We start from the raw sequence: 20,249 nt of genomic DNA, 5'->3' as shown, positions 1-20,249 counted from the left end.
TTTTAACTATTTTTCAAAAGAAAAAATGGAAAATAAAAAACCAAAAATTGGGTCAAGTCTCCTACACCAAATTTGAATAAAATCGGAGATGGTGGGTGTCATTTTTGGAAATTCCTGGATGATTTGATATGGAATGACCCCTATGCTAAACAACAAATTAGCTTTTAAATTGCTACTAAATTATAAAAGATTATCATTTTAAATATAGGTTAAATACAACTAACTAGTGGTTTTAACTTCAAATCTATAATCAGCTACTAATTATGCGAGCAGGAATATATTTCATTTTTACTCTTTATGTGACCAAAACTTAGCCCTAATATTGAAAAAAGGGAGTTTACTTACACTTTTTCATCCAAGGTTCAAATATCCAGAAATTTGATGCATTCAAAGATCCCGCAGTGGAGGCACAAACAAAATGTTCTTGTTAGAGTTATATTTTAAGAAATTCGTAGGACTGCGAAATAAAATTTCATATTCCGAGTTACAAACGTTCAATTTTAACTTGTTTTGTTCAATAAAAACTGTTCTAAGCTGCTGAGTAGAAAACGATTCGAATAGAGCCTGCGTTCCATTTCAGTAATAACGCCTGTAGAAATCAAACATCAACAAACTGTTCTATGTTGATGCCAACAAAAAATTAAAATTATAATGAGTGTTCACCATATTCTATGACTTTTCAATATATTTTATGCTGAAATGTTCATGTTCAACATATTCTATGGCTACTAGTCAAGAAGTTCTTTGGCTTTTGTTACTGTAGAGTTTTTAAATGTATTTCAGAATTTTTTTTAACACGTTGTCTAAACATGTTTTTTTTACTAATATAAATATTCAAATGAGGAGAGGGGGGGGGCGTGGCCGAGGGGCAGAAAGCGCTTGCCGTGCCAGCTGCCTGAGCGCAGTAAAGGAGGTAGTGGGTTCGATTCCCACTGATACCTCGATTCTTATTTCCTTCTGTTCTTGTTAATCTTTCATGAGTATTTTTCGGAGACAAGGCGCTATCATTCATCCGTTGTATGTGAAAGTGTTCAGCTTCTTGAATAGTGGAACTAATATTCCTACGAAGGACAAAACTACTTATCATTAATTTATTGTTTTGATGCTTCGATTGCTAATGAATAAATTTAACTGAAAATCAACACATTAGAAACACAATTTAGGAATAAAATTGGTGCATTGACTGTCAAGAAATGGCACTTGGCCAAAGACTACGCTTTATTTCAAGAAGCGTCCATTTCCATGAAGGTGGAATATGCAAGGAAAATTGAAAAACGGAATTCGCAGTTCTTGATGTTGAATACGTCACCTTTCGGGGATTTAGGAAATTATGTAAAGAGGTAGAACATTTAAATTTCTCGTGTGCAAGGCGGATGTCTCATTCAGCAGCTAATATTCTCAGTAAGTGGGTGGGTCTTGGTTTTACCTCTTTCAGCAACCAATGGTCAAAGACAACAACGCCTCCTATAGTTAATTTGAATTGAAAATTTGCGAAAGTTGGGTTGCAATAAAGAATGCAAAGCTTGCTAGACAAAAAATAAAAATAAATGAATAAATGGGAGGGAGTGAACTATAAAATATAAATATCGTCGGTCATTTTTTTAGAGATCATAATGCACCATTCATTTGAAGGAGTCAATTCGCGAACGACACATCCCTAATGTTTAACTAAGCTTGATCGTTTGGCTAAAAGTTGGCTCGCCAAACGGTAGTAGTCAAAACTAAAGCCCTGTATGCGTGATATACAGGGCTTTAGTCAAAACCGCTTTCAGCCTTACAGCCAAAAAATAACCTCAGCGCGCTCTAGTTCCATTATTACTCTATGTCTGTATCTTTTTAAAACTGATAAGAAATAGGTTCAAAAGTTTGTGATGTTTCATTGAAATTATTTTCAACGCTGAAATAAGTGAGAGCATTCCCCATCCTTCTTTGTTCCCATGTTTCTTAAAATATCAATAGAAAAAACAAAAATTCATCTTTTTATTCTTTATTACATAAACGTGAGCAACATTGAGAATGGCATTTAGGAGCTTACAAAAATTCAACATACACTTTGAATGCACGCTATTAGTTAGAACAACACAACGAATTTGGCAAATCAGCAAGTTCCACCGAGATGACGTATGCTCTCGAGATGAGGTGATGGCTTCCGGCCCCTTATAGGAATTGATCGATAACATGAAGGACGCCGTTCGTTGCTGTGATGTCGGAATACGCCACTGGAATGGAGTTGACCGTCATGATGCCTAAAAGGAAACGAAAAAGCCATAAAATGGGTATTGGGACAGTGAAGGAATATTTTAGGTTTTCGGTAAAGCCATAAAATTTTTTGATTGTGCACCTCTGAAAGTACCTTTTTTTATGGGCGGTAGGAACATGAACAGTCTGTAATATATATATTTTTTAATATTGAAAGGACATTCAACGAAATGATATTACAACTCTATAACCGGATTTAATTTAGAAATTAAAAGCTTTTAGGGCAAAATGTAAATTTGAGTGGTTGTAAGATGTACGTAAAAAATCAGCGCATTTCTACGATCGCGAATTTTGTGAAGAAATTGTTTTCAAGATTTTTTTTTTTACATTTAATTTTCTTCTTTTCTGAAAGATTAAGGTTTATGGATTTTCTTTTCTTTCTTAAGGCATTATTAAATACAGCAGTATTACTCTTGATATTTACCTGTGGACTGTCATATAAATTTATTAAATTTGTCGGAAAATAAACTTTTATTTTAAATACTATACTATTTTGATAACCTGATGTTTTAAACCAAAACGAATGGTGGAAGAAAACATTTCGGAAAGGATTAAGATACGTTTTTGGTCTTGATTTTGAGATCGAGTAGTGTTTGCGGTCGCGATTTTGGTATAATACGATTCGATTTTGATAGTGCGATTTCGTAAATGGTTTGTTTTAGCAGTTGTGAGGGTTTCTTAAAAATTAAAATTATTACATCTATTCTGGGTAAATAAGATTAAGATTTTGCAGATGTAAAGTAAGATTTATGAATTTTCTTTTCTTTCTGATGTTTAAATGAGCTGAAATTTTCATGGGCTAAACTATTGGAAAAATCTAATAGGTAGTGGCAGCTGAGCAGGCCCGGATCTATAAGTTTTGAGCCCCCCTGCAACACAATCAGTAGGGCCCCTTTCCAGAGGACAGCAGTGTACATTTACAACGTTAATAAATCTTAGTGCTAGTTTTTTTCCCCCATTTTTTTCTATCAATTTCTTGGGCCGATGGGCCCATCAAGTCACCCCACCCTAGCCTTAAGTATTCGGCCTGCAGACGAGCCATTACTAAGCAAATGCTGGTGCCGTAAATAAATGGGAAAAACAGAAGAGATAAAGCTAAAAAGGAAAAAGAAAAAGGTACAAAAATGGCGAACTCCACCGCCACGTTCACGAAAGAGCCCTTGATGACAAATTCAGTTGATATTACCTTGATTCAAGGAAATAACTATTGGTTGTCCATTATCACTCTTCTTCTCCAAATCATCTTGGATACCGCTGGAGAAAAACGTTCCACGTACCATATGTTTTTTCAGAAGATCTGTATTGAAAAAAGCAAGAAGAGTATTATTTAGAAGGCGTATATTTTTTCTCTCGCCTGGTTGCAAAAATTTCAACATGTTAAATACAGGGGTCGAACCTCGTTATCACCTTTTGGACTGTCTAAAAATGTTCTAATAACCGGAGCCCCCTGAACCGGAATAAATTAAAAGTAAATAATTTAACAATATTTAATGATGAAAGATTTAATATATTAGTTAATAATTTAATGTTATTAACTACTGTATTTAATTAACGTAGTTTCAAATTATTGATAGACAAGGCTAAAGACAAAAAAAAAAAAAATACTTTGCTTACTTTCTTTTTTAATTTCAATCAAAAATGCTTTCCTACAAAGATATGCTTTCTTTTTGAATAAACATTTAAACAATTCTTATAAGGTTGAATTTCAACTAAAGAAGAGTTTTTTTCTGTCAATGAAAGGACACTGTTTTTTTAACCACAATTTGATCAGATTGTGACTTCTAATCCACACATTTCACATTCTAATCCACACATTTCGATTATGAAAAGAACGCTTTCTAATTCTTTTCTAAACTTTTAGGTTGAGTGTTTCTTCAATCCAAGGGATAAATAGTATATCTATCTGTCATAGGAGATTGTCGTTAGCCCAAAATGCCTGCAATAAACGTTCCCAATTAACTTTAATTTTTCATGGAAAAAATTCCACTTGCAAAGAAAACTTCGATCCTGTCTAAGCAGCCCAACCTGTAATCGCGGTAATTGGAGTTTCAAAATAAAACACTGTCGGGGAATCCGGAGCCACTTAACATGATGATTATATGCCATAAGTACGGGACTTTGAAAAAATGACGTGACGTTCGGAGTGTCGTGATAACGAAGTACGACTTGCACTGTAGTATGACTTGCACTCAACGAGACACTATACGTCTTATGACGATGCTTAAACCCAACATAACTTCAAAGCAACAACAATTCCTTCTCTCATTTATGTCCCAAAGAAGGGAAAGGACTCTCTCAAGGGTAGAACTCTTCCTACCGAAATCAAACTGTTCTGAAGACCTGCAACGCTCAGATGTATTGCTAGGAATAGGTCATATGCATACTTAATGGCTAAATTCATCTACTTTTACATGAGTCATATTTTTGCATATGTTTATACACCCTAAAAATTATACTGTATTTTAACATTACTCATAGGGACGAGGTCTTTATTAAGGGGCAAGGATGAGATAAAAGAACTTATGTCCCAAGAAACGAAGCCTAATGGGATGCTCGAAAAAAATATTTAAAAGAAAATGATGGCGTCGCCGTCGCTAGATACAGAGATTCAAGTCTAGAAGTTGCTCAGGGGATTGGGAATCGTCTGACCGACTATTTTCTCCACAAAGTTGAAGCAATCCAAATGTTTCTAAAGGCTCAAACAAAATCAAAGTGAAATTTGCAACTGTGAATTAGCAATTGGAAAGTCCTCAACTGTGTGTTTTCTTAATAACACTGATAAACAAAAAAAAAAAAAAAGTTTCGGAGGATATCTTGGTATCGAACACTTGTTTTAAGACAATCTAGACATGTTGATCAAAAATATGAAAATCATTTGTTTCTAGCACCCACCGTTTTTGAGATATCTGACATTAACCGTCTATACAAGGTCCGGCTTTTAATTTCCAGGACTGACGTAACCGTAAGAGAACGAAAAGTCAGAAGATGGCGATTATGATTGCAGATTGAAGAGCGTTTTCTTGCGCATGTGTAGTGCAATCGGCGCCATTCCGAAGTAAGTGATTCTCGTGGAAAGTGCAAGTAAAATGTAACTCTTCAATTCCTGCTGTCACTATAATGTGAACTTTTTCAATTGTTTCCAGCGTGCGTGCGGATTGCGGTCGACCTGTGTGTGGATCATCATCGACCTTTTTGCGCCCGTCCCGAAAGTGTTTCAACCATTCAAAAGTTCAAGTGGACTTGTTTCAACATTTCGTATGTTTCTGCAGCTATTCTGCCCAATTTGAAGGAAAATTTAATGTTAATTCTTTGCTCCGTTTTCACTTCGATGACAGGAGTTTGAGAGCTACGTTTTAATACGCTATTCCACAAGAACCACTTACTTTAGAATGACGTCGATTGCATCGCACATGCGAAAGAAAACGCTCTTCAATATGCAATTATTAGCGCCATCTTCCAGCTTTTTGTTCTCCTACAGTTACGTCAGTCCTGGAAATTAATAGCCAGATCTTGTACATGTTTAACATTGTATCAAGGCAAACAACTCGTAGACAAGTTACAGTAAAGAACATATTGCTGAATAGAGTACTAACATTAACTATATAGCATCATCTAGTTTAAGGTACACTGGTGTAAGAAATTAAGAGAATTTTCTGATTTGGTCAATTATTTCCAGAACTACTGTGTCGATTTCAATGAAATTCGGTATATACATACATTGAAACAATACAAACCAAATAGCTATCTAAAATTTAAAATACACAAGCATGGTCATAAAAAACGCTCGTTATAGTCGGACGGTATAAAACAGCGGATGCAAAATTGAACAAAAAAATGGGTTAGTAGGGGATATGATCCCCTGTAACAGACATATAGGCCTCACAATGTGTGACTCCTTACTTGAAATCAAGCAGTTTATGGGATCCTGGGGCAATTTTTTTCACTCGTTCAACAACGCTATACTCAGGCTGTAGAGGGTCCCCAGAGGGGTATTGCGAGTTGCTATTGCCCTCCCGAGAGCGTCCAAGACATGCTCTATAGGATTGGAGTTAGAGATCTGCTTGGCCAATCTATCCTGTGAATATCCTCCCGTTTAGGAAATTTGTCGACCAGAAGAACTGTATGTGGTCTTGCGTAAACATCCATTAAAATTAACTCAGGGCTAACAGGACCCCTCAATAGGTGAGCGGAGGGCTCAAAAACCACATCCCTATACCTCACAAGTGTAACATAGCCTCTCTCAAAGACATGGAGGGGCTGCAGCTATCTAACACGATGCCTGCCCAGACCGTGAAACCTCCTCATCCATAATGGTTGATTTTGCGGTTATTGGAGGGCAGGTATTGGCTCCCGGTTCAGCTTAACCGACTATTATTGTCCTACGTTCATTGGACAGAAGCAGGAACCCACTACCTGCCCTCCAATATGCGCGAAATCGACCATTATGACGGTGGTGGTTTGACGGTGTAAATAGGCATCATGTTGGGTGACCGCACACCCCTCCATGTCTTTGATAGAAGCTCTTTGACAGTTGCGAGGAATAGAGATGTTGACTTTGAGCCCTGTGATCACCTCTTGAGAGGTACTGTTAGTCCTGGGGTAATTTTAATGGATGTTAACGCAAGGCCACACACAGCTCTTCTGGTCGACGAATTTCTGAAAGGGGAGGATATTCACTGGAGGATTTAGCCAAGCAGATCTCTAGACTCCAATCCTATAGAGCATGTCTGGGACGCTCTCGGGAGAGCAATAGCAACTCGCAACACCTCTCCGGAGACCATCCATAGTCTGAGAACAACGTTGTTGAACGAGTGGAAACAGTTACCCCAGGATCCCATAAACTACTTCATTTCAAGTATGGAGTCACACTACAGGGTCTATAGGTTTGTTAGAAGGGGCCATACCCTCATTAACCCATTTTGTTGTTCAATTTTGCAACCACTGTTTCATACCATCTAACACTAACGAGTCTTCGATCATGCGTGTGCATTTCAAATCTTGGACGGTTATTTGTTTTGCGTTGTTTCAATGTATGTACATACTAAATTTCATTAAAATCGGCGCAGTAGTTCTGGAGATAATTGACTACATCTGAAAATTCTCTTTATTTCTTACACCAGTGTATAATACACATATAAAGTACATAGTTATAACATAAAGGTTTTTAATTTAAAATTAGTTCGGTTTGAATTTCATTGCTGTAGACTTGCGTTTGTGCTGAGTATTTGGCAAGTTGCGCTGAAGTTTCCAACAGTAGTCAGCCAACATTGTTGCACTCCATCGACCCTGATAGCGTGGTTCCATCACCAGAGCCCGATTTAGAAATTTTAGGACTGTAAGCACAACAACCCTGTGGGGTCCCCTTAAATCGCACAATCGAAGAACGTGCTCAAACGCACATTTTTTCGTCATTGCAGAGGTGCATTAGAAAAACTGCATTAGAAAAAAATAAACATCATACCAGATATCTATGGCTTGTTTATCAATATAATTGACCAGACACAGAAATTTAGTAGATTTTCGATACCAAGCTCCTTTCCATGGACCACATATCTAGCTCATTGGAGGCATTGTCAAACCTCGATAAGAAAATTCTTCGTGGTAGGGGGAAAAAAAGGGGGGGGGGGGTACTTGCAATTAGAATTTTCCTGAAGACTCCTTTTGAGGTAGAAAGCAGGTAATATTCAGACAGTATTGGCTAACTGCAGATTGCGATGTAAGCGGGTCTTATAGAAATTCCCTTTTTTCTGCATCAAAATTGCTCTCTGTACAAAGTTCAAAATAGTTCCCCCCCCCCCCTCACTGAGAGTAGGAAGTTGAGCCATAATCATTCTGTTCATGAATCGTTTCATGGAATGATCTTAAAAAATATATATATTATAGTAATAATGCTAGTTAGCAAGTACGGGTTAGCATTTTCCTTGAACATATTAAGACCCTTTAATAAATTTCTCAAAGGATCAAGAATAAACTTCCCTTTAAGCATTTGGAGAACTTGACGATGTCATTACTGACATCAAATGTCTATTTGTACAAGAAATTTATTTATCGCAGAAATCTTGCCCTGAAAAATTGACGATGATGCAATAATTCTACAAAGTGGAAAAATTATAGTTTCGAAAGAACTTCACTCAAAATATACTGTGAAACGCAAAAAGAAAATAATCTCAATTTCAACTTACCCGAAAACGCTTGCTTGTCTTCTACAAATCTTCGCCTATCCTCCTCGGAAAGGTTCTGGAATGCAGTATCACTTGGCGCAAAAAGCGTCACCGGACCATTTCCTGGAATCAAATTCTGTTTGTAGTAACTTCGATGACTGTTTCATGCAATAACTCAAGGGAAATGCATACATAAAAAACTAATATTTTTTACAAGAAAAGTCAACTGATGGATATCAGAGTATGCAGGGGCGTGCACAGAAATTTCGGGGCCCGTCACAAATGACTTTTACGGGCTCCCCTCCATACTGTTCACCCCTACGTTCCTACATATATTTCACTCCTCATTTTAAAAATCTCGGGCCCCCTTCAGGCTCAGTCGCCGGGCCAACAGGTGTCCTTTCTCCCCCTCTGTGCACGCCCCTGAGAGTATGTGACGTATGTATTGAAGTTTTGTGAAATATGCTATTCAGTTTTGCTCGCCTTATCTGAAGAAAGATATTTCTGTATTGGAAAGGGTTCAAAGAAGGGTAACTAGACTAGTAAGGGGACTTTCAGATTTAGATTATGATACTAGACTTAATAGGCTTAATATGTATAGCCTGGAGCAAAGGAGATTCAGAGGGGACATGATTCAGTTATTTAAATTTACCAAAATGAACGATGTTAATGGATTAAATTTTTGCTCGAAAGCAGAACGAGGGGTTATTGTTTTAAGCTATTTAAATCTCAGGCTAACTAGGAAATCAGGAAAAGCTACTACTTTAGTATGGTCGTCGGTCGTGGTCACTTTAAACAGCTTACCAGAAGAGGCGGTAATGAACAAGGGGGTGGATAGCTTTAAGAGGACCATTTATCTTCATTAGGACTAATTAATTCACTAGGACCAGCCTAGCTGGGCCCAGAGCCTGTTGCTGGTAGTCACATTTGTATTTGTATAACACTATTCCAGCCGTGGACCGGGCTATTTATTCTATTTCAAGTTAACTTACAGACTCGACGGAGGTACCACTGCCACATTTCGACTTCTTTTCACAAGGGATCAGACCACATGGTAAGGACTTTTTAGCTTTGATCAATTGAAAGCGGTAGAAAAGAGCTGCTGAAACGCTTGCCGTTCGCTCTGGTAACTCTTAGTCAAGTTTTGTACAGATGTTAGTTTTCGAGGTCTTGCTCACGTGACTTTTGCTTCTACCTACCTTCTGGGTCTATAGTTGGGGAAAACCTAACCTGATAGCAATGTGAAGGCTTCGCAGATCGAAATCACAGCATTACGGTGCTGCCGGGTTAGGTTTGCCCCAATCTCTTTAAGGTCTATAGGTCTAAGATCGATGGTCTATGCCAGGGGTCTTCAACCCTTTTCACTCAGGGGCCACATTGTAAACTTTTGGAAGCGAGGCGGGTCAAATATCCAACAATATCTCAGTTCAGATAGTTTTGTCCCCCCTCTCCCCAACTTGCCCATAGCTTTTTTAAATTTATTTTTTAAATTTGCGCTCAATAGTGGCATGGACATAGTCAGGATTCACGTTACGGAGATGCACGCCGAGCCGCAACGAGAAAAGTAGTTTTTAGCTACCCCCCCCCCCCCCCCGTCAGGGCTACATCTTCGTTTTTTTTTTTTTTTTTTTGGGAGGTGACGCGGACTTGACGCTATCGCCCTCTACCATCTTTCTTCAAACTCCCATATTAAAGTTAGTTTAATGTATTTAAATAGGGGTGAGGGAAATTAAAAAAAAAAAAAAATGCAGTACTTTATGTGCAATATATTGCTTTGGAGAAAATATAGATACCAATAGCTATAGGTCCTTAAAATGTTTATGATGTCTTTGAATCAGAAGAAGAACGGAGTTGGGGAGAATTTTCTAACTTGAAGCCTTAAAAACACAGTTTTAACCGATCTTTGGAGGTGTTAGAGATGATCAGAAGATAGGTTTTAGAGTCCTACCCGCGGAGAAATTTTTGAAAACTCACATCAAAACTCGCATTTTGAGGCAATCTTCGTAAAATTGTGGAAAGGACGGGTTGCGATTCTCTCCCCCAAAACAATTTCTCAAATATGAAGCCAATTTTAAGTTATCTTCGGGGTCTTCCAATGCTTTTCCACTTACTAATTACAGTTTTAAAAACGTTATTTTAGACTATCTTTGGTGATTTGTGATGTTTAGGAAATGAAGAGGGTTCAGATGCTTTCTTCGGAATGTTTTTGGGAATGAAATCCTAAAAACACATTTCTGGACATCCTTAATGATATTAGAAACATTGTCAAAATTCTGATTCTGTTCCAGAATTTTTTTTTGATATTGAAGTTACAAAAACGCAATTTAACGCTAATTTCATTGAGACGTTCGGAAAGGGAGTGATGGCACATTCCAGAACTTGTTTAAAATTAAAATCTCAAAAATTCCATTTTAGGCTATTTTTCGTCAAACGAGGAGGAAAAGACAGGTAAGCGGCTCTCCTCCCGAAATTTTTCGATATTAAAGTCTCACAAATGTAATTTTAAACTATCTTTGATGACTTGAAGGAGGAAAGTGAAAGTCTGATACCCTCCTGTATGAAGAGACAGTTGACGTCGTTAAGTCGCGCTGCTTCCGCTACCGTGTGTATAACTCAAATCAACAGAATTAAATTAAAAAAAAAAAAACTGTGCAAGAGGAATTAATAAATCTGATTGAAACAGTAGATAAAATTTATCGGTCACAAAGTTTTTTAAAAATGAAATTGTTTTCACAAGATCGGTAAGAAATATTGGTACAGTTACTATTTTGTCGTTTCAAAGCAACTGTTTCAGAAGAATACCCTAATCAAGATTTACAGCCACAATCTATTAGAATTCTATGGATGATTGCTAGATAATCTCTTTCCTCTAAAAATAGCTTTTACGAATAATTACATGCATTTTTAGGGATCACTTAATTATGGTGAAAGAGTAAAACCAACTTTTAACCTTTTCTTTATTTTTCAAATTTAGCAGCTCTTTCATTTTTTTTAACTGCAACAAGGCCAATTATTCCAAATTTCAACAGTTACTTGAAAATCGTAACTAAATTTTACTTATAGTCTTTGTTTTTCTGTAAATAACGTGAAAATAATAATAAAAATAAATAAATAAATAAATCAATATTTTACTGGTTTTCTTGGGAAAATCTGGAAAAAAAGGAGGAGGGGGGGGGGGGGAATTGAAAAATTTACAAACGAGTTTATTTTGTCACACTGAGGCGGTTCTTAACGTTTCAAAGGATATAATTTCAAGTTCCGTAAATGATGCAAATGCTCTGAATGAAATAAAAGCACCTAAACTTTAAGGGACTTTTTGGTCAACAGCATCTATTCATCAAACATGACTTTGAAAACGGAATAAGTACACATAAGCATTTTAACAAAAATTTTCGACTGCAAAGATACGCCATGCTCAGTATTCCTTTTCAGACAGCATTAATAAAATTTCCAACTGAGTTGGAATAAAATATATTCTTTTCGCGCCATAAGGCACTAAAATTGAAATTCAAATTTTACCGTTTTGTGGACAGAACGAAATTTGCATGTAACTTCGATCTTCCACGATAAGACTTTTTTGATCTGAGTGCGTCAGAATAAAAATAACAAAGACAAATGGAATAAAGGAGTAAAAAATGGATAGTGCTATTGAACGAGAGTTCTGAAGTGAGTTAAAATCATCTCTTTTTTTTCTCTCTCTACCCCCTCCCTCTGCCACACACACAAATCTTTGCACTCTTTCTAAAAGTATCATAATTTATGAAGTCTACGGCTGAGCGATATCAGAATTTTAACACCGCGATCTTTCGCTCTCTATATATCAATAGATTTAGGCTCATGAATTCAACACTTTACGGGAGGAGGCTTAAGAGCAAATGATATATATTCAACGCACATTACATAGGTAAAGTATCTGCAATAGAGAATAGTCATCAGCACTCTCTTCAAATAAATATTTATAATTTTTAAATTACGCCGGCCATTGTCTTTTCGGACTTGAGGTGTCTTGCAGCCCAGTACAGAATTGAAGTGACCATAGACGGCGTAAGAGCTCGAAAGTCATCACTGGAACAACTGTCAAAAAGGGATGTTCCCCAGTCACAGGTGAGATGTTACAGAGAACACACAGATGGGAACTGACCGGATTTATTTTATGTATCTGTGAACAAATATCCAGCCTCATTTACTCTAATACTAATCATTGGGCACCTATCCTATGCGAAGGGGGGGGGGAGCATGACGCAGACTATACAGTTGGAAAATTTTAGAGAAGTTATTTTAAGAGGATTTCAGTCTTTTTGTTCGGAGGTCGCGTTTTTTTTTGGTAAGGAGGGGGGAAGGGAGGGCTCGGTAAAATTGCGGGGAGGAAAGGGGAGGGGGGTATTGCTAATGCTGGGATGGCTAACCATGGCTAAAGTTAAAGATCTGCAATAGAGAACAGCCATCAGTCACCTCGGTAACTAAATAATCCAGCCATTTATTTGAATAACTAGCGAAAATACATGGCGTTGCCTGGGTCAGTAATAATTGCGAGAAACAATCGCTATTTTCATTCGCTTTCTGTTTTAACTGAAAGAACTCAAAACACACCGCTTTGACGTGATTAAAGATCGAGCTTCTTCCTTACCCATAAAAATAAAATAGCAATAAGTATAAAGAACGAAATAGTATTCAGTTAGAACTGAAAGGACGACATTTAAGCATGTAAAAATTTGAAGAATTTCCAAAATATGAACTAACTAAAACGAAGATCACTAAAAAAAAAACTGTGCGCGTTATTCATTTAACTAAATAGTACACACACACACACACACACACACACACACACACACACACACACGCACGCACACACAAAAAAAAGTTCTCTACTATGCTTCAGTGTGTAAAAAGTTGTTCCATAAGTGTTTCCAAACATTTAAATGCCTTTAAATTAATATTTGACTTTAAATTAATGATTACTATTAACATTGCTGTTGTAAGGCAACGAATTTTCGTAACATTTCGTTTCATATTCAATCATTTAATGGAGAAACTACATGACATTTACTGTTTTCCATCATAACTTTTTTAAACTGAGTTTTTTTAGAAATAAATTATAGCCTATGTTGCTCCCTGATATGTAGCTATCTACGGTGAAAAAATGGTTAAAATCGGTCCAGTAAATTTGAAGATTACTCCGGACATACATACACACAAAAATAGTCATTTATGTATAAAAATAATGACTTTCAAGTAAAATCTTCAAAAAAAAAAAAAAAAAATAAATAAATAAATAAATAAATAAATAAATAAACTGCTTACAAAAAAACTTGTAATTCAATATTTTCGAAAGAAGTTTCAAACTGGACTAGGCCCTTAAAAAATTCGTTTTCTCGACGATTTCAGCCATTTTATCAAAGAACAGGTAGCCTGTTGCAATACAAAAATTTTCATTCATTCTGATATTGCGACCTGTGTCGCCGTGCGAAATAGCTATCATCAACAAGTAATCTTATAGTCCGTGGAGTTTGTGACAAAAATACCCAAAACATTTCACTTCCGGATACCAGTCTGAAATTTTGCACAATGCTTATGTATATATCTAAGAACAAAAATCCGCCGGGAGGCATTTGATCAGAGGTCATGAACCCCCTGTGATGGCGTCATCAAAGTGGTCACCTTTTAAAGAATAGTACTTTCGTTTAACTGCTTAGAACTCTATTCTGGATCTTAATATTGTGATATTAAAGTATATCATTTAAAAGCGCTTTAAAAGAGCTATTTAATAGTGATTGAATTTTTTCCCCATCATAAATAGTTTAAGAATTATTGCAGTTAACGTCATCAAAATGGCTGCCTGGAAAGGTAAGTACGTACGTTTAACTGCTTAGCATTACATCACAGATCTTTATATTGTAGTATTAATGTGTATCATCTGAAAGAGCTTTAAAAGAGCTATTTAACAGAGACTGATTTTTTCTCCGAAGACAAGTAGTAGTTAGAGTTATTAAAACTTCTGTTATCAAAATGGATGTCGTGAAAAGGTGAAAAGTTTCGTTTGACTGCTAAAAACGCCATTAGAAATCATTCTTCCGTAAAAAATTAGGGGCACTAAATAAAAGCTCTGAAATAAACTAGAAAAATATGCATTTGTTCCCCCTCCCCCCAGTAAATAGTTTTAAAAACTGCACTGCAATAACCTTACTACATGGAGCGGGAGGGGGGGGGGGATTCTCATTGAACTGTTCCAACTGTTCCGCCGCATCTAACCCGCAGTGAAACTTTTAATTAAAAATTCCTTACCGGATTAAATACACATATGTATTGTCCCATAATAATTCACTTCTTTTGCAAGTGCGAAAGACTGCCGTCTAGCGACAAGAATCAGAACGACTATTTGAATTTTTCCTGCCAACAAGCTGTAACTTTGGATTGCAGTTCGCTTAGCTCGTTTATTTCCAGTTCTGCTGTTCTCAGCAGCAATTAATTCCATAGTGATATGTTTATTATTCAGATATAATTTTCAATAGCTGAATATTTGATTAGTTAATGCTGTAGCAAATAATATCGAATAAAGGTGAGTCATATAATTCAATTACGGTTTGAAATCGATAACATCGACTGTTCGTTCCATCTAGTATTGAAATTATCATATAGCTTGTATTTATTTCTTTACGTCATTTTCAATAAGCAAAACGTATTAAAAACTCGAAATATTTTTTGGAATAAATTTTTCTCCTTCATTTGTTCCATGTGACCTCAAAATACTAACATAGCTTGCAGTCATTTGTTAAATGTGCTTTTGAAAAAGTAAAATATTTAATGAATTAAGTGCTTGTAATCTAGGTCAAATCTACGTGCCCTGCTAAAATCTATTTAGTGGGCTATGCCGAATGAGTGTGGCGAAAATAAAAAGTTGGTCATGTTAGGTGGTCTTCACAAAGAAATGGCTGTTTCATCTGCAATAGGTACATGGCTTGAAGGAAGTGGATGAACTGAACTCCTAGTAGAAACTCATGTAACAACATCGGGAAGAGCAGAAGAAACACTGAAAGTTTCGCATGTGAAGAGAAGTCGATTCGCTCACGATTTTGCAGTAACCACTCTCCAAGTTCTGTTAGAGAAAGCGTATCAAAATCGAAAAGAGATATAGACGAAACATTTACAGATTGGGTTAAGCGAAGATCAGAAGAATCGCCTCAGTTTAAGTACTGGAAGATCACTATAGAGCTAGAATGTATACTTTTAAATCTGGTGCGCACTATTCGTCAAGAAAATTTCTCAGGTTTTACTGTCACTCTTGAGAACATATGTCCATAGATGTTTGCTCTTGATCATACAAATTGTGCCCAATGGCCTTCAGTATTTCTGTTCAATTGGAAGCCGTTACCAGAGATGCATTCAGCTATTTTCCAGGAGTTTCATTGGGGAAATATATCTGGCTCCAAAACTGAGAGGAAATTTTCCAGGATGGCACACGACCATATGCATGAGCAAAACAACAAATTAATTTAAAAATCATCAATTAATCTATTAAGTTTAAGTCATAGGAGCTTCATTAATACAATGGATCGTTGCTGGACTAAAGTTTTGCGCATGATTGGGGAGTTCGAAGAAAATCAGAGCCTGAAGTCTGACGGCACTTAGAATACTCGGGTCATGCTAATATCACCGTGAAAACTGTTGACAGGGATGATGTAGTGATTGCTATATTCCGAGTTCCGAAACTGCAAGAGCTATGAGTATGGAAGTAGAGAATATCTGTGGTATCTTTCCATCCACGTTTTGAACCGCAAAGTTCCACAAGGTGTACCAGATCTTCTGCCCTTTTCCCGTGCCTTTACATGAATTGATCCGGTGTCTAATTTTGCCAGCATTGGTAAAACTAGGTACTGCATGGCAAATGTGGATGGCGTTTAGAGATGTTGACAAAGTTTTTTTGTACTATTCTAAAGTAACCAAAAGCATCAATGATGACAATAAGCATTTCCTACTTATTCAGCGCTTCGTCGTCCTGACGTATCATTCATCAAGATCGGTGGAAACCGTAAATGCTGCTAGGAGAATTTTCTTCACCCAGCAAACAGACCAGTTGAATGTTTTCCACCATCTAGCAACGTTCTTCTGCATCACCTAAAGAGAGCAATGTTGCGATATTCACTATGGACAAAATGTCTTCAGCAAAGTTTTCAGCTCTTGGATCCATGTGAGTGGGGATGGGAAAAAATTGGTGAACAGTATGAACCTCTTTGGTATGCACACCCAAAAATAACAATTGAGAAATTACAGGAACTTATATCATGCACGTGCAAAGAGATGCAAGAGAGCTAGTGCAAGTCTACACGCTGTCGATGCGTCAGATCAGGTGTGAATTGTACACTTCTTTGTAGTTGTGAGGGTCAGGGCAATACGTAAAACGTTCCTTAAAAAAACTTATTACAGTTTTCGTTATAACAGGTACTTTTTCTTTGTATTAAAACGTGTAATTTTCATCCATTTCTCTTAAATGTTTAAATCGTAAGCATGTTTAACAAAATTGCTTTATTATACGCTAGCATTAATAGTTAAGTCCTCGATTCATTTGGGCGGTGTCTTTGAATATTTCTGCATTTTAACCTCCCTTTCATTCAGTATACAGGCAAAATACTGACAAAAGGTGTTAAAACATGAAGTACAAATTTAAATTTAATGAAACTGGAAAGGTTATTTTATAATGCAGGTACAACAGTAAAAATTTTACTCCAATATCGGCGCATACAAGAAAGTCATTGTTTTCCTATCAATTTTCATGTTGTTTTTGTCATAATTATTAAACTATTTGTCTTCTTTACTAATAATAAAGCTCAAAGTTCGCCTGGATATCTGTCGGGATGTCTGTCCGGATGTCTCTCTGTGACGAGCATAGCGCCTAAACCGTTTGGCCTATTTTCACGAAATTTGGCACAAAATTAGTTTGTAGCATGGGAGTTGCATCTCGAAGCGATTTTTCAAAAATTCGATTTTATTCTTTTGCTATTTCAATTTTAAGAACATTTTACCGAGCAAACTATCATAACGTGGACGAGTAAATTACCAAATCATCATAACGTGGAACCGTAACACAAAAAAAAATTGTTGAAAAATCCATGATCCATCCAGGGCTGTCTTCCAACTAAGGAAAGAAGGAAGGAGCCATAAAATGGCCGAGCAAATTAACATAGCAAATTGGCGAAAAATTCATCTTCCATTGTGTGTAAATATACAAGCGAATCAAATTACATTTTAATTTTTTTACTGCGAGCAAAACCGTGCGGGTACCGCTAGTAGAAAATAAAACTAAGCACTGTAGAAGAGCTTTTTTAAATGGCTTTCAGATAATGTATTTGAATTTTACAAAATTATGACCTATTATGTAGTTCTAAGCAGTTGAACCAACGTACTAACCGATACATGGCGACCATTTTGATGACGTCACCACAAGGGAGTTTTGACCTCCAATCAATTGCCTCCCGGCGTTTTTTTGCTCTCTTATATGAACATAAGTGCTGTACAAAATTTCATACTGGTATCCGGAAGTGAAATGTTTTTGCACAAACTCCACTGACTATTAGGAAAAATATAGAACACGGCTGGTTCGGGTCTTGATATTTTGCTTCTGTTTTCTCTTTGATATGTTGTCCTCCCCCCCCCTCCCGTGCAGCAAAGAGTTAGCTCGTTAACTCTAACAAAAATAGTTTAAGAGCTAGCTCCAAAAAAATCGACCCGGAGAGTTTTCCTTGCAAAAGGCTCGTAGTACATCCCTTAATGTCTCTGCGCATTTTCCGACACAATTCCAGGGCCGTTAGGCGTGGGCGGACTCGTGAACATGACTTTTTGCAATAATTTAAAACTAGTAATCGAACTGTACGACATTTTGGCAACTGATTCGAAATCTTTACTAATAATAAAGCTGAAAGTCTCTCTGTCTGTCAGGATCTCTGTGACGCGCATAGCACCTAGACCGTTCGGCCGATTTTCATGAAATTTGGCACAAAGTTAGTTTGTAGCATAGGGGTGTGCACCTCGAAGCGATTTTTCTAAAATTCGATGTGGTTCTTTTTCTATCTATTCCAATTTTAAGAATAAAATTATCATAAGATGGACGAGTAAATTACGAAATTATCATAACGTGGAACCGTAACATGGGCACAAGTAAATTGGCGAGATACGAAATAATCATGACGTGGAACCGTAACATGGGTAGAAGCCAATTGGCGAGAAAATTCACCATACATTTTTTGTAAATATAAGGCGAACCAAAAGATTTTTTAATTTTTCTATTACGGGCAAAGCCGTGCGGGTGCCACTAGTAGTTTTATAAACGCGTAGAGAAATTGTGAAACAACTTTACAGGGCCGTTAAGCGAGGGTGGACGCGCGAACATGACTTTTTTGCAATCTTAAAAAACCAGTAACCGAACTGCACGACATTTTGGCACAAGGTTCAAAATAGTTTTTTAAACGGGTAACCAAATTGTCAGACACCTTTCCGGGGCCGATCGGACGATATGTTTTTTTTTTCACCTATCAATTCAGCACCACGCACTATATATTTTTTTAGATTGCAAAACTGAAAACCGAATTGCACGACATTTTGCAGCCGATTCGAATAAGTTTTATAAACGCGTAGCAAAACTGTCAGACACTTTTCCGGGGCCGTTAAGCGAGGATGGGTGCGCGAACATGACTTTTTGCAATCTTAAAAAACCTGTAACCGAACTGCACGACATTTTGGCACAAAGTTCAAAAGAGTTTTTTAAACGCGTAACCAAATTGTCAGACACCTTGCGGGGGGCCGGGTTACGCGTTTAAAAAAACTATTTTGAACCTTGTGCCAAAATGTCGTGCAGTTCGGTTACTGGTTTTTAAAGATTGCAAAAAAGTCATGTTCGCACGTCCATCCTCGCTTAACGGCCTTATAAAGGTGTCTGACAATTTCTCTACACGTTTATAAAACTATTTTGAATCAGTTGCCAAAATGTCGTGCATTTCGGTTGTCGGTTTTGCAATTAACAAATGGAGTGCGCTGTGTTGAATTGATAGGCGAAAAAAAAACCATATCGTCCGGTCGGCCCCAGAAAGGTGTCTGACAATTTGGTTACGTGTTTAAAAAACTATTATGAACCTTGTGCTAAAATGTCGTGCAGTTCGGTTACTGGTTTTTAAAAATGACAAAAAAGTCATGTTCACGCACCCTCGCTTAACCGCCCCGGAAAGGCCTCTGACAATTTTCCTACGTGTTTATAAAACTATTTCGATATAGTTACTTAAATGTCGTGCAGTTCGTTACTGGTTTTAAATTATTGCAAAAAGTCATGTTCACGAGTCCGCCCACGCCTAACGGCCCCGGAAAGGTGTTGGATAATGCGCAGGGACATTAAGGGATGTATTATATGCCTTTTGCAAGCAAAACTCTCCGGTTCGGTTGCCAAGTCGGTTTTTTTGGGGAAAAACTATAAACCCAACTCTTAAACTAAAAGGAACTGTGATAAAATACCAATCTCACATCTTAGAATTATAATCATTTCCGTCATCAGTTTTTTGAAAGTGACTAAATGTCTGCTAAGAAGTTGCTTTCCGAACAGAAATCCGACAATTTAAAAAACAAGATTCGTAAAAAATGGACTTACCAGATAGTACCCAAGAAAGGCGAGCGTTTTTCACAGCGCTAGAAAGATTTGTGAGAATCGGGGAAGAGTCGATAATCGTCAACACGTTTCCAGCAGGTTGATAAAGAACTTGGGTGACAGGAATGAGCTGCACTGATCCCATGGTAGCCAAAGATCCATCAATAGGTGTGCCCGAAGCAGTCACCATCTAGGATGAAAGAATT

The 20,249-nt window shown here is 37.0% G+C and overlaps 1 protein-coding gene across 1 annotated transcript in view; it reads right to left on the bottom strand.

The window, feature by feature from the left end:
- Positions 1-1,977: 1,977 nt before the first annotated feature.
- The window catches only part of LOC129220309 (uncharacterized), a 125,830-nt gene continuing 107,558 nt past the window's right edge, over positions 1,978-20,249 (bottom strand). Inside the window, exons 16-19 of the mRNA XM_054854707.1 lie at positions 20,047-20,233; positions 8,442-8,543; positions 3,446-3,556; positions 1,978-2,246 (exon numbers count right to left, since the gene is read on the bottom strand). Coding sequence (XP_054710682.1) covers positions 2,158-2,246; positions 3,446-3,556; positions 8,442-8,543; positions 20,047-20,233 — 489 coding nt within the window. The 3' untranslated portion in view covers positions 1,978-2,157. The remainder of the gene's footprint in view (positions 2,247-3,445; positions 3,557-8,441; positions 8,544-20,046; positions 20,234-20,249) is intronic.

This window comes from Uloborus diversus, chromosome 4 (assembly GCF_026930045.1).
Source record: "Uloborus diversus isolate 005 chromosome 4, Udiv.v.3.1, whole genome shotgun sequence".
Lineage (NCBI taxonomy): Eukaryota > Metazoa > Arthropoda > Arachnida > Araneae > Uloboridae > Uloborus > Uloborus diversus.
Note: the sequence above shows the minus strand (reverse complement) of the source record. Positions and strands in the feature narration are given on the sequence as shown.